Below are 13,466 nucleotides of genomic sequence, written 5' to 3'. Positions count from 1 at the left end.
AGCAGGAAATAGCCACATACAAACCTTTTTTCAGAACTGCAGCCCGTTCTATCCCCAAGGTTTGAGATTTATTTAATTAAGAGGGGACTGCAGCGATTCCAAGTAGGTGGTGTCTCCCGATTAACCGTTGGTCAGCTCTGTCATGTCTGTTCTCACACAAGCTGAAGTTGACTGCCAAAAGTGCTATAAAACCGCAGGTCAGTCTAGAACTGTTTTCGGTTCTCCTAGACGCGCCGTGTTCAATTATAGCCTTAAAAGCCCTAATACAAGTGCAAGAATTTGTTTGCCATCACACAGAGGCGGGGCGAACCTCTGCAATGGTGGCGCCTTTGTTATCTCAAAGTCGCTGAAATCCTTTATACATTCCTTTTGTCTGGAAGGGGGAAATAGATTTTAATATTGAGAATTGAAAGGGAGGGAGGAGGGAGATGAACTGTACTCAGAGAGCAAAAGAGTCTTAAAAAAAAAAGCCTAAAGAGGAAACTAAATAAAGGCAAAAGTGTAGAATTAAGGAAGAAGTCTAAGCATGGATGCTGCAGAGTTCTTCTGCGGCTTAAAAACATTTTTACAATCCCCAAACGACAATGGAGTCTTCAGGTAGCACTTTGATGACATGCATATCTCTTACTTCCATCCACTTTCTGGCAAATATGTCAAGCTTGAAGATTAATTAATAATTTCAAGTTCAGCTCACAAACACTGAGGGAGCATAAAAGTTCTTGCAGCACACCAAAATAAAGAGTTAATTAAAGGGATATGTCCAGAGCATTTGATTTGTGATTCGTAACCCTTGTAAAATAAAAAAGGCATATAAACATTAATGCTAATAAATTAGTTTACTCCACTACAAAGTAATTACTTGATAATGTTGATATTTACAGCTTGAATTCAAATGTAATAGTTAACTATAATTTAGCGAAAATACATAATGGGAATATTTAGTCAGTGCACAACATGATAAGATTTGTTATTAAGTCAGTTACGATAAGCTAAGCAATAAATAAACAAATCGATGTTGACATTTAAATACCGAAGATCTCCAAAATTTACAATAGAACTTTCCCCTGATATATAAATACTTCCACTACATTGTGGACGTAGAAAAATTCAAAATGTTGTTATTTTAATATTTTTAGTTTTCCTTCCATTGCTCGCCCAGGTCTACAGGAACAGAGATGGTGAAATATTTCCAATTTCTTAATTACACCAACTTCACAATAGTCGTTTGTGGCCTTAGTGTAATTCTGTTTTACTGTTTTGATTAAAATGAGCCAGAACCTGAATATTTCTTTTCTGATATCGATAGGAAAAATGTTTTTTTTTTTTTCAACAGCTTAAGGTTGTTCATGCCTCAAAAGGTGCTGGCTTATTTCTCTGTTTTCTTTGGCAAAGATCATTCGATGGGATGTGCATTTTTGTTGGCAGGGACATACTTTTTAGTCTTTGCCCTGTACAATCCGCTTTCCACATCATCCCTTTCATGCAACACTAGTAAAAGCTTCACTACGATTTTAAAATAGGTCTATCTAGATCTCAACGTCCAGCGATGGTCTGAAGAAAAAATAAAAGTATCTGGGTGCTGGAAGTTTGTTTCTACGGGGTAATAGGATATAAAAATATTTTTAACAAGGCTTCTGGCAATTAAACATAGAATATTTGTGAAATCGGAATAGCCCAACATCTTTTGGTTTCCCAGGTCTTTAGCAGCACTGTTTAGGCAAAGAGATCAGATGCCCTCTTTACGCAGTGGTCTGGAATTTAAAGGACTTCCTAACATTGCAAATAAAGAAGGCAACGCTTTGGAGAAAAAGCAAAAAGAGAACCTTCATGATGGGAATAAAATGTTATTAAATATCTCTAGCAAAACTTGGATAAAATCGGACAGGGTATTTGAGGTTAATATGTTAAAAAGGAAAGGAAGACACTAAGCGCTTCGGAAGTGAAAATGAATGCAAGCATGTAATCTATTCACCATGAAAATCAGTACAGACTTGACCCTGGCACATTCTTCCAAGCAAAACCCTGCAGAGCGACTATCTTCTGCACAAACCAAAATATACCGACCGATTGCTTTGGGAGCATTCGATGCTAGAAATCAGATCGCAGGAAAAAACAATCATTTAATTTCTCTTGATTTTTTTTGCAAATACTGTATACAAATAAAAAAAATCTCACCTAACATGTGGGAATTGCTAATTCTTTCTATTCCACAGCGACCTGGTGCAATTGGTCAAACTGATAAGTAGGAAAAAGTGTCATGCGTCTTTTTGTCCTCTAAGGGTACACAAGGCAAGCGTGAGTTATATTTTAGATTACGTGCTTTTGGTGAGAATACCAAAGTGACGATCTGTTGCTTCCCTTGAGATGGCTACAAAGAAAAAAGGGCCCATACTTGCAGCTTGTCAATTTCAACATTTGGTCACATGACCAGCACCTCCCTGCTAAGGATGGGGATAGATTTCCACGTCAGCTTACGTCTCCAAATTTCTTACTTCACGGATCTGCTTCAAAGAGGCAGCTGCATTAGAGAATCATGTTAAGCTCAGCTAATGCGGAGAACCCGAGGTAGCCTAATGATGGATTTTGATGAGCGTGTTCCTTGTTCCTCTAACATGTATTTGCCAAGTTGTACTTACTACGTCTCGGGTCCTGATTTCTCCAGCCTCCCTTCTTTTTTGCCCCAGACCCCGTCTTCTCGCCCTATGACATACTCCTACTCTTCCAACCTACCCCAGGTCCAACCTGTGAGAGAAGTTACCTTCAGGGAGTATGCCATTGACCCCTCCAGTAAATGGCACCCCAGGAACAATCTACCCCACTGCTACTCAGCAGAGGAGATCATGCACAGAGACTGCCTGCCTGCCACCAACACGGCTAGCATGGGCGAGATGTTCGGCAAAAACACAGCAAACGTCTACCACCCCACCACCAACGTCTCGTCCAATTTCTATAGCACGGTGGGGAGGAACGGGGTCCTGCCCCAGGCTTTCGACCAGTTTTTCGAGACGGCGTATGGCACCACGGAAAACCTGTCCTCAGCGGACTATTCGGGAGATAAGAATGGCGAGAAAATGCCTCCGACAGCTACTGCAACTTCAAGTTCGGAAGGCGGCTGCAGCAGAGAGGCGGCGGCAGCAGCAGCAGCAGAGGAGAAGGAGAGGCGGAGGAGGACAGAGAGCAGCAGCCCGGAGTCATCTTCCGGCAACAATGAGGAGAAATCCAGCAGCTCCAGTACGTATAAAGGCAGCGCCCAAGCGCTTTATGAAAGGGAGTTTGAAATCTAGCGCACCACCGCTGTTAAATTTTTATATGCTGTTTTATAAGCATATAAGGTTTATGAAGGGCCTTTAGATTTCCCCCAACAAAACTTTGTTATAAAAGGCAAGATCACGTGTTTAGTGCTGAAATTGGCCGTGAAATACCCACCGGCCAATGGATGCCTTTAAAAAAAATCGTTCTCCTTCCCTTTTTTTTTTTTAAATAATAATAAAGGAGGGCTCTGTGGTCAAACTCTCGAAAATATAATAACGTTCGTTTGTGCCTGTAAAGTCACCAAAAAGGGATCCTGACTCCTTTGATATCAAGGTAATCCAGTGATTTTATAAAAGCCATGTGTTGCACCAGAAGTCTAGTTAGGGGCTGAATTCAAAGCCATCACCATTTTAACGATTGCACTAGCATAGTGTTTAGCAGATAAAGTAGCCGCCTGAACTGTAGCAATATATTAAAAGAAACAAATTAACCCAAAGCTGGCCTTTTTGTCTAAAGGAAGCCATTTTACTTAGGCATTATGGCAATTACGTGTTGCCTTCTGTCCAACAGTCTGTTACTTACAATTGTTATTCAATCTGTCAAAGTCTGATTTTTATATGTGTTTTTTAAAAGGCAAAGCAAGTAAACAACTTTGAAAAATACCTCTACAGTGGCTTGTTCCAGAAAAGGAAGTTTTTTTTTAAAAGGGATAAGACCAATATTTAATTTAAAGAGCTTTTGAACCTTGAAAACCTTCCAAACCACCAGAACTACTCTGTGTAGTGAACTTTAAGCCTATTGTGGCAAATTGAGAGACGACATTGCTATTATAACTATATACCTGCATTTTAAAAAACAGCGGAGTCAATCTGAATGCAATGATTTAATAGCAGCCTTAGACGCAGTGCCATTTCCACTGATTAAAAAGAAAGGGGGGGAGGAACACATTCATGGAAATGTAAAGCCAGTATCTGTGGACAAAATAAAAATCAATTGTAATGGTCTGGAGAAAGATTGGGGTTGCAAATGTGTTTACTAACCCTGATAACATAATGTCAGCTGAAGTGAACCAGGTGATTAAAACAGAAATGTCTATGTGCAGCTGTTTGTTTAGTCTGTCACACCACGGTACCAAGTATCGCATATAGCTTTTGAAAAGTGCAGGCACAAACAATGAGGCAGGTACTCTAATACTTGTTCTGTATTATGCCTGTCCACCTTGCCGAAGTGACACGTTGTTTGCCATCATTGCTTTTTCACATGAAGAAATGTGGGCTCTGCGTTTTCTGTACCCTTTCCCCATAGAAAGCTCGATAAGGTAAAGAGCTAGCCTGTAGAATAGGACCTAACCGTTATACCCATGGAGTAGGCAAAAAATTTTACAGATTTGCCCCTTGACTGAGCTTTTCCCAGTACCGAGTTTCAAACACTTCTGCCTTTTTTCATTCCACAGGTGGACAACGTACCCGTAAAAAGAGATGTCCATACACCAAATATCAGATTAGAGAATTAGAAAGAGAATTCTTCTTCAGTGTCTATATAAACAAAGAAAAACGCCTCCAGCTTTCCCGAATGCTCAATTTGACCGACCGTCAAGTAAAAATATGGTTTCAAAACAGAAGAATGAAAGAAAAAAAAATTAACAGGGACCGATTACAATATTACTCAGCTAATCCACTACTTTAAAACTCATAGCGTTTTTCAAAATGAGATTAAATTCAGATTTCGCCCTTGACAAGGTCAAGCCACAGGGTTACATTTAAGAAGGAGGTGTGTAACTGACGGGACTATGAGACCTATGATTTTACATACATGTAAATCAACTCTGGACTTTTAATTTTTTAATTTTTGATATTTACGTATCAACTGGAATTGATTTGATGCTGACCCACATGGCATCTAGCGCCAACAGGCCAGCCACAATCTTTGTTCTGAGTGCAAAATTCATACCTCTTACCTTTACAGACACTTCCGCTCGTTCTGTTCTGGTTTCAGTAATTAAAAGTGGGAAGTGAACCTTTGCCTATTCACTGTTTAACTATTGTTGATCTTGTTCCCTTGTTTTACTGTGGAATGTGTGTGTGGAAATTACAGGTCGAGTTTACGTGCTGAGGACCACTGCAAAACAAAGCTTCGCAAAATAATATTTTTTTCCTTCGGAAGAGAATGTCTCTGTTAGAGCAGAGCTCCATGACTAATTGATTTAAATAAAAATAAATACATATTCCTTTACAAGGTCAATCAAGAAAGTTATAGTACAGACGAAGTGATGGATATAATCGTGTTTTATTGGGTGCGGGGGGGGGGGTGATATGAAAGACTTGATTATTTACTTTAAAAATATGTCAGGCATAAATTTGCCATATATCGTAAAGAAACAATCACTGAAAATAAAATGTTGAGCAGTTGTCATATTAGCTCTCGATTTATTTATAACAACTGTCTATACCTTGCCATCCTTTTACAAACTAATCATGATCCCACATTTAAACGTTTAAAAGATTGCAAAATGAATTCCAAAGTTTTAAAAGAAAAAAATAAATAGAAAACTAATCTTCTGGCTTCTGGCTCACAAACTTTCTTCAGGAAATACCTGTGGAGAACGAGAGTTTGGTAAATACCACACAACACTTAAATGTAACTTGGATTTGTACAATGCACTAACATTTGAATCACCAAACTAATTTAATCTTCTATTTCTTTAGAAGGTTGCTTGTAAGGAATTTATTCAGAAGCCGAACAATGTAAATATGGTAATTTTGTTTTCATATGTTGTTGTCTACTTTAAATGTCATGAGCTCTACTTCGTCCCTCAGGCGACATATACAAAGAATGGATAGTTGTTTGAAGTTATTTTAAACATATACATATATATATATATATATATATATAAATATATATATTGTCCTGCAGGAACCAAAGCGAGAAAAATGCAATTTAAAAAAATATTTAAAATTCTATATCAGTTTACAAAGGATACGATATTCTATCGTTAAGGTAATTTGCTGTTGAGAGTACGTGAATGTATATTTCATACAGGAACAGTGTTTTACAAGACTTGTAAATAAAAAAAACATTACCTATTTTGTTTTAATACATTTTTTACATATTTTTTTCCTTTGGGGTGAGAGGGTGCCTTTTTTTCTCTACATGAGCAACAAATTGTTGATAATTATTTTTGAACAATCAGCTTACCAAATGGATGTAATTTCTTTTTACACAGTTCACAAAATGCAATATCTTTGTATTACATCACTGTTTTCAATATCTATCATCTATATGTATATACAGTTTTCTTTTAATACGCGAAAGTATTTGGTTGCATGTATACAATGAAACAGTGCACAAGGAAATAAAAAAATGGAAAATTTATATTTTTATTCTGGTGTTACATTACTGTGTATTGTTTTATCTAATCTAAATTTTACAATCAAAATCTACTGTGCAAGTTACTCGCCTATTTTTTCTAATCCTTCACTATCTTCCAAAGCACAATGTTCACACTGGTGAATAAACATGCAGACCAAAGCTCATTTCAATCTAAATTTCAGTGGATTAAAAAGAGGAAAAATAATGCTTTTAGTAATTCACTGTAAATATCACACCTTTGTTCTCAGCTGTCAAATACACACAAGACGATAACTTGTTATGTTCTAGGAATTAAAAATATATTTTTTATTTCAGACCACACATGTCTGGACGAACCATTTTAAAATTATTTTTAGTATCAGTAATGTTTGGGAATATTTTATCACCATAACCCTAAAGAGAATTTTAAAATGAGTTGACGTGTGTGTAAAGGAGTGAGAACATTGTTTTCTTCGAAAAGTCTTCCATGTGTGAGAGTGGTGGAACTGGGCTGTATGAAATTGTCCTTGATCTCGAAGAGGGGAAAAACAAAAGTTGGGAAAACAATGTCTAGATGAGACTGTGGTATGGAGAATGGCATTTTAATCTCAAATTCTTGTCCTAATCTTAATCAGGAAAAGAAAGTGCATACTGTTTTTGAATTGTTTACTGGCTTTGAACTTCTGTATTGCATTGGACATCACCCATAACCTTGAGGTGAAGGGCTAAATGGCTCTGGACCTGTGGTTGACAACCCCCACCCAGTCAGAAACGTCTCGTCAAAGGAAATTTTTTAAAAAATGAGAAAAGTAGTTTGCTTGCTTGCTTGTTTGTTTGTTTGTTTGTCTAGAATGCCACAATGGTATGCAAGTTTTAAAAGAGGTGGATGGAAAGATACACAGAGAGAGAGACAGAGAAATAGATGAATGGCAGTGAGTGTTTAGCAAGAAGCTTCCTTTCCTAGTTAAAAATTAACTGGTATTCATGGCTACTCCTGGAGGTAGTTGAGCCATGGCGTTTCTCTGGTTGGGATTTGATTTCCTAACCCAATAAAAACACATCCTCTGTGTTGCTGTGACAATGTGATTATAAAAAGTGTCCATGACTTGTTCATTTGCATATATGGAATGCCCTGCTATAAACTAAGCAGAGGGTCTACAGCAATTTTTTAGATATAGAAATTAGATCTGAATAACACTTGTCTGGTCACATTCTCTAGCATCCTTTTATGAGAATAGTGAATCTGAATTCGATAGTCAGTCACTGTTCCTCAGGTGCTCGATTGCCACAAGATGGCGTGCTTCAGATCAATGTCAAAGCCGCAGCGGGAGAAGAGAACCCCTGGAAAAAAAATCTTGGCCTTTGTTCACTTTACATTCTAGCAGCAGCACGTTAAATTATTGCACTTTCTATGCTACGGTTGGCAAAAGTAGCTTCAGTGGATTGCTTACTTGACACATGAAGTTAAACATTTCGCAAGGCATTCCTGAAAAATTTAATCCCGATTGACTTTGGTTTAGAAAAAGCATGAAGGTAAGTGCTTAGATCTGCCATATGTACAGAAATTAAAATGGAATGGGTTGTTATCAAACTAGTTCTTGGAAAGTTTGCATGAGCTTTATTTGTTTTGTTTCAGTTAAGCATTTTGGAGGAGAATTATAGAGAGGGGAACTATTCCAAAAAGTTGGTTATTAAACTTAATACATGAAAGAATATTTAAGAGACTTTTTAAGTTTTAGTTGACTATTTTTCTTTTACTTAATAAAGTTTTGGCTAACAGTATGGAAAAATCCACGTTATGGGGATTTTTTTTTCAGAAGAATACTGTAGATTTCTTCCAATTATACAAATCGTTGCACTGGAAATATGATGAAACTTGACATTTATGTGTAGAACGCTAAGGGTCTTCAGTCAAATAGAGCTATGATAACATACACTGAAAATGACAGGTAATTTTGATGTTCTTATTGGACTTGAACCGTAGTTTGCTTATTGGTCAAATTTTTAATGGAATGGCTAGGACAATATTTGTTTAAAAACGTCACTATTCTGAGGCAAACTTTACTCTTTTCTTAGTTGCAGCTGGAAATAGATGTTGGTAAACGTATAGTTAAAGTCACTTGCACAAGGAATAAAATATTTGATTGCGTATTAAGTGAGTGTTTGAATAAGACTAACTTTAAAATATTCATTATCTATCTATCGCAGATAGAACACTGTTGCAGACGGATATAGGTCAAATATACCCATTTTTTAAGGCGTGAGTTGGGATGTAGTTGCTAACGTATCTTCAACGTGTAATTTAGCAGCTACTGTACTTCTGGTTATTCCTCCTGTTTCTTCAGTTCCAGGCTTCATTATAAATTCTGCATTTGAAAAATGTGTGGTTCTGTGAATTCACTAGTTTAGCCGCATATTTTAATACACAGGGTCCTATAGTCTGAGTACTTTGCTTTTAAATATCAGATTCAAATACAGTTAATTTAAACTTTGCTTCCTGATTGTAATACTATGCCATCGTCAAAAGAGACTAATGAAACTAGTATGCAATATTTTGCACGAAAAGATCATTTAAAACATGTTCAGAGAAATGTTGAGTGAATTGTTAAAAACCCACATGCAATCATTATGAAGTATATTTTAGATCATTATCAGAATCTATGTATTAAGAAAATATATTACATGAAAAGTACAAGAATGTTGATCTTTTTTCACTTCCGCGGATAGGCGTCAATACTTAAAAAGGCACCTCAAAATAAAGCGGGAGGAATACCGAAAGCCCTTTTAGTAAATTCTATTTTACACCAGTCAGATTAGGCTTAGCATATTTGATCAAATATTTTCCTTGTTGTTCCCTTCCCCCATCCAGTACTCAAATGAATAAATCAAAGAGACCCAGCAGTAGTTAAAGCGCCCTCTGGTTACAAATTGTTTACTGATGGTCTTGGTCATAGGACAATATTAAAAAAAAACAAGCTTGCTTCTTACAATAACTGTTTATTATTTCACATGGTTTGGAATAGCGTGTTTTGGAGGAAAGAGTCTAAAAGAAATTCAGTATTTACTTTGCGTTAATTATTCATGGACACAATTCTATTTTGCGTGCTAATGATACCACTTCCTATACTAAGGGGAGGTTTTTCATAATGTTTTGTCACACCCTTTTCATCTAATGGTCTAAAATTGCAATTTGAGGCCAATATCTATCTAACCATCTAGCTAGCTCTCAAGCTGCCTCCACCTCGAAAAGGGATACTTATATTTTACATCAAAACTGTATTTAAAGAGAAGGTAGTCACAAAAAAGACAGTAGCTATATAACTTGAAATGTTTAATATTACTGTCTGTCCTAAATCTACATTAAAAGACAGATCTCTACGTCTGTACCGTATTAAGGGCTACATAGACGTTAGAAAGCACTAGAAGCGGTCTCACAGAGGTTAGTGATTAGGTAAATCCTTAAAAATGGTTCTGGTGTAATTTTTTTATACTGTATAGTAATCATAGGGGTATATACTTCGGAAAGGGCTCATCAGAGTTATGTGCAAAATACATTGCTAATCAAAATTAGTAAAACGGCACACAAAATATAAAATATATTCAGAAGATAGAAAGGCCTTCAGACGGCTGGAATACAAATTAAATTGCAACCTCAATTTCAAAAAGGATAACCTGCTAAAACATCCCAAGGTTCATTTTGTCCCTTATAGCGTGAAACAATTTCTAGTAAAGATAAAAATTGGTGAGCTAGTCATTTATCACCTTTCTTGGCGTAGACACGGTTTCTAAACCTCCTGATTGAAAGCCGCCTTCTTTGGATCAAATCCAGAAAGAAAAGTAAATCTGGCACACATACACGGTCCTGACAACTGACAGTTCTAATATTAAATAAGTATTCACTGACTGCATTAGTTTTTTGAGATTTATACAATGTAATCTACCTCTATATACTCATATAGGCGGCGTACACACGCCTATGACAAACTTCAGGAGGGTTTACATTTTAGTATATTGCAATTTGCCCACATCAGAAACAAAAACATATTTTAATTAGCATACAAAATAGCATCAGCCGATTAACAGTGTTGTACCTTTTGTTTTGTCTAGGAAATAAGAAAGAGATAAATCATTATTTAGCTTGATGCATTTTAAAATTTCGAACCAGAGTTTGCATGAGGGTGAGCTGTCCTTTTTAATTTATTTCTTTTAGTTTTTAATTTTTAGTCTAACCAATAAAAGAGTTTAACGACTCTATTAATACATCCATTACACTTTTCTTAGATTAGTAAAGTTTTATTTTGATCTTGTTGTCTGTGTATGCCATTAATTTAGATTCTCCACCAAATAACACTTTTACTTGCTTAGATGCTTTTTAAACTGTACTTGCTCATTTGTATTTACCTCCAGATGGTGTTGCTTATATAAGCAGAATTTAGAAGAAACTCTTTCTCCTCCCTTGGAATAGACAATATTATTCAAAATTTCTTTAAAGTCGCGGTTAATCTTCAAGAGACACATTGTTAAGTGTTTAAAATGTAGTAGCTACACACGCTGCATGCCAAATTAGTTTAGTTTATCCAAAATTGGCCATTATCTTTTATAGTTAAGAATCAAGTGAACATTATTAGTTTTACTTCACTGGGTTTGATGATGTTAGTTACTATTTGCCTTGGCCTTGTTAGCGATTAAAGAAAGCACAGATAATACACAGCCGAGTTGAGTTCATGATCTAGACTAAGTGCTTTGACCATCAAAGCAACACTGTTCATTACTATAAACAAAACAATAAAGGGCATAGATTTCTGCTTCCTGTTGCAAGTTATAGGTGAATACCTATCCTTTGGGTTAAAGTAATCAGCATTACTAATGCTAAAAATCAATCCCTCTATGGCAGATCTTTTGCTACAAAGGATAAAAGAAAGTATTGAGTTAAAACCTGTTTTCTTTCTTTGATTAGTCTGTGTCCTGTATTTCATCTCCCTGATTTCTTTGCTTTAGCATTTTTTAAAAAGGCAAATCCAACTATTTTTATAAAATTTGCAATCGTTTTATTTAGGCTGACAAGGATTTTACATACTTTTTCTATGATCCTTTTTCACTTTAATACAAAATTAATTTTAATTTTAAAAACTAGCTGGTTATTTAAAAAAAACAGTTTTGGAAGGATTTCAAGCGTTACTCTTCTATTAGTGTAGTTTCTAGATTTGCAATCCATTTCTATATAATTTGGCAAATACAGAATAAACACGCCGCAAGAGCAGACTTCCCCGGTGTAAATTTTATACCTGATTTGGGTAGAGAAATGTATTTGGAACGTGGAACTAAGGGTCACATTTCATTTTATTTAGATCTGTATTTATAACGCTAAGCCTATTGATAATAACCTTCTTGTGTACTAGCCAATAAACTGGTTCCTTATATGGTATTAATTTTGTTAGCAGTGATATGGCCCTCACAGGAATCTGATAAGGGTTTGTCTATCACACATTAACACATTGTGGGGTAAGTCGAGTTTGGGAAATACACACAATATTACAGCAGGAAAAGAAAAAAGTAGAGGGATTCCGATAGGCTGTTTGATGTCCCCAGATCACTGCATTCGACCATTACGTCCTACTTTGGCAGTCGTATGTAAGCAATGGTATAATGCTCATTAGATAACATTTGAAAAATAAGCAGCATTTCCATAAAGATTTTATGGGCACTGCAAAGTTGTAACAACCTCTACCAGCTCACAGCGTTTCCAGCTGACAGGGAAAGAACCTTGGGAGGGCCCCTTCAGCTTAATTTGCCCATGGAAACTAACATTTGTGTCCCGCTGTTTTCTGTACGTTTCAAAATAACTTGTCTAGGGGAATGTCAAAATGTGGAAAGGAATTTCCTCGTTGTAGGCAAACACTAAAATATTAAACCACGTGAGGCTCGACAGATCAATAGATCGAGGGGAAATGTACAGCGTACAGTTGACACTGTTATTCTTGTAATATTCTCCTCGATGCTTTGAACGCCAAGGGTACGCGCTGCAGGAGTGTATGGCTGAACGCCTGCCTGTTCTGACTGACACAGCCAAGCGTGGTCAGAAAGGAAGCCAAATGACCACTTTAACTGTTTCCTTGGCATTCTTATTGGTTACGGCTGGCTTTATGGCAGAGCTGGGTGCCAGAATGAGGCGAGCATTAAGATTTAATGAGCAATATTTATTTTTCAAACGGTTATTTGTACTCATCGGGAAGCCAAAGACAACCGATCCTTTGCTTTTAGGATCTGAGGATCAGCTTTGTGTTTTAAACAGAAGACCCATATGCTAAGCGGGCATGTGTCACCGAATGCTTTAAAAATATTTAAAAATCCCACGCAGCTATAGACCCTGCACAAAAGACCATGTTTTCTCCAAGTCCGTTGTATGATTTTAAAATAGCATAAATGAGAGATGATATAAGTGAACCATCATCCAGCTATTTCATTACAAAGTCTATCCAACGCTCCGTCTGCATGCCTGTCTGTCTGCGCTCTGCCTAGGAGCTCCGCTACAATTACACATTGACTGTACAGCATTGTCTAATATCCCAGGATTAGTTGTTTTAGGATTTTACTGAGGAAATGGACGGTACATTTTAACAGATTCACAGTGAATGATTCAAATGAGAAAATGTAAAACATAAGTACCGATATATAAACACGTAGGGAGGGTGGTATCATGTGGGAATCCATTTTCACTGTTTAGATTTGGATTCTTTCTGTGACTTCTATCTTTTCATTTGAAATGTTAACCAGATTTAGGGACAAATCCAAGGTGAACCATAGTATTAGAAGATGCAATCACAATATTCTGCCACAATGGAATTAGTTATTAATTGATTCTTCAG

General features: G+C 36.5%; 1 protein-coding gene across 1 annotated transcript; it reads left to right on the top strand.

The window, feature by feature from the left end:
• The first annotated feature begins 2,454 nt into the window (after positions 1 to 2,454).
• Positions 2,455 to 6,172, top strand: HOXA11 (homeobox A11). The gene is made up of 2 exons (XM_034760692.1): positions 2,455 to 3,231; positions 4,706 to 6,172. The coding sequence occupies exons 1-2, from the start codon at positions 2,550 to 2,552 to the stop codon at positions 4,936 to 4,938; spliced, it is 915 nt and encodes a 304-aa protein (XP_034616583.1). The 5' UTR covers positions 2,455 to 2,549; the 3' UTR covers positions 4,939 to 6,172.
• Positions 6,173 to 13,466: the final 7,294 nt, after the last annotated feature.

Source organism: Trachemys scripta, chromosome 2, assembly GCF_013100865.1.
Source record: "Trachemys scripta elegans isolate TJP31775 chromosome 2, CAS_Tse_1.0, whole genome shotgun sequence".
Lineage (NCBI taxonomy): Eukaryota > Metazoa > Chordata > Testudines > Emydidae > Trachemys > Trachemys scripta.
Note: the sequence above shows the minus strand (reverse complement) of the source record. Positions and strands in the feature narration are given on the sequence as shown.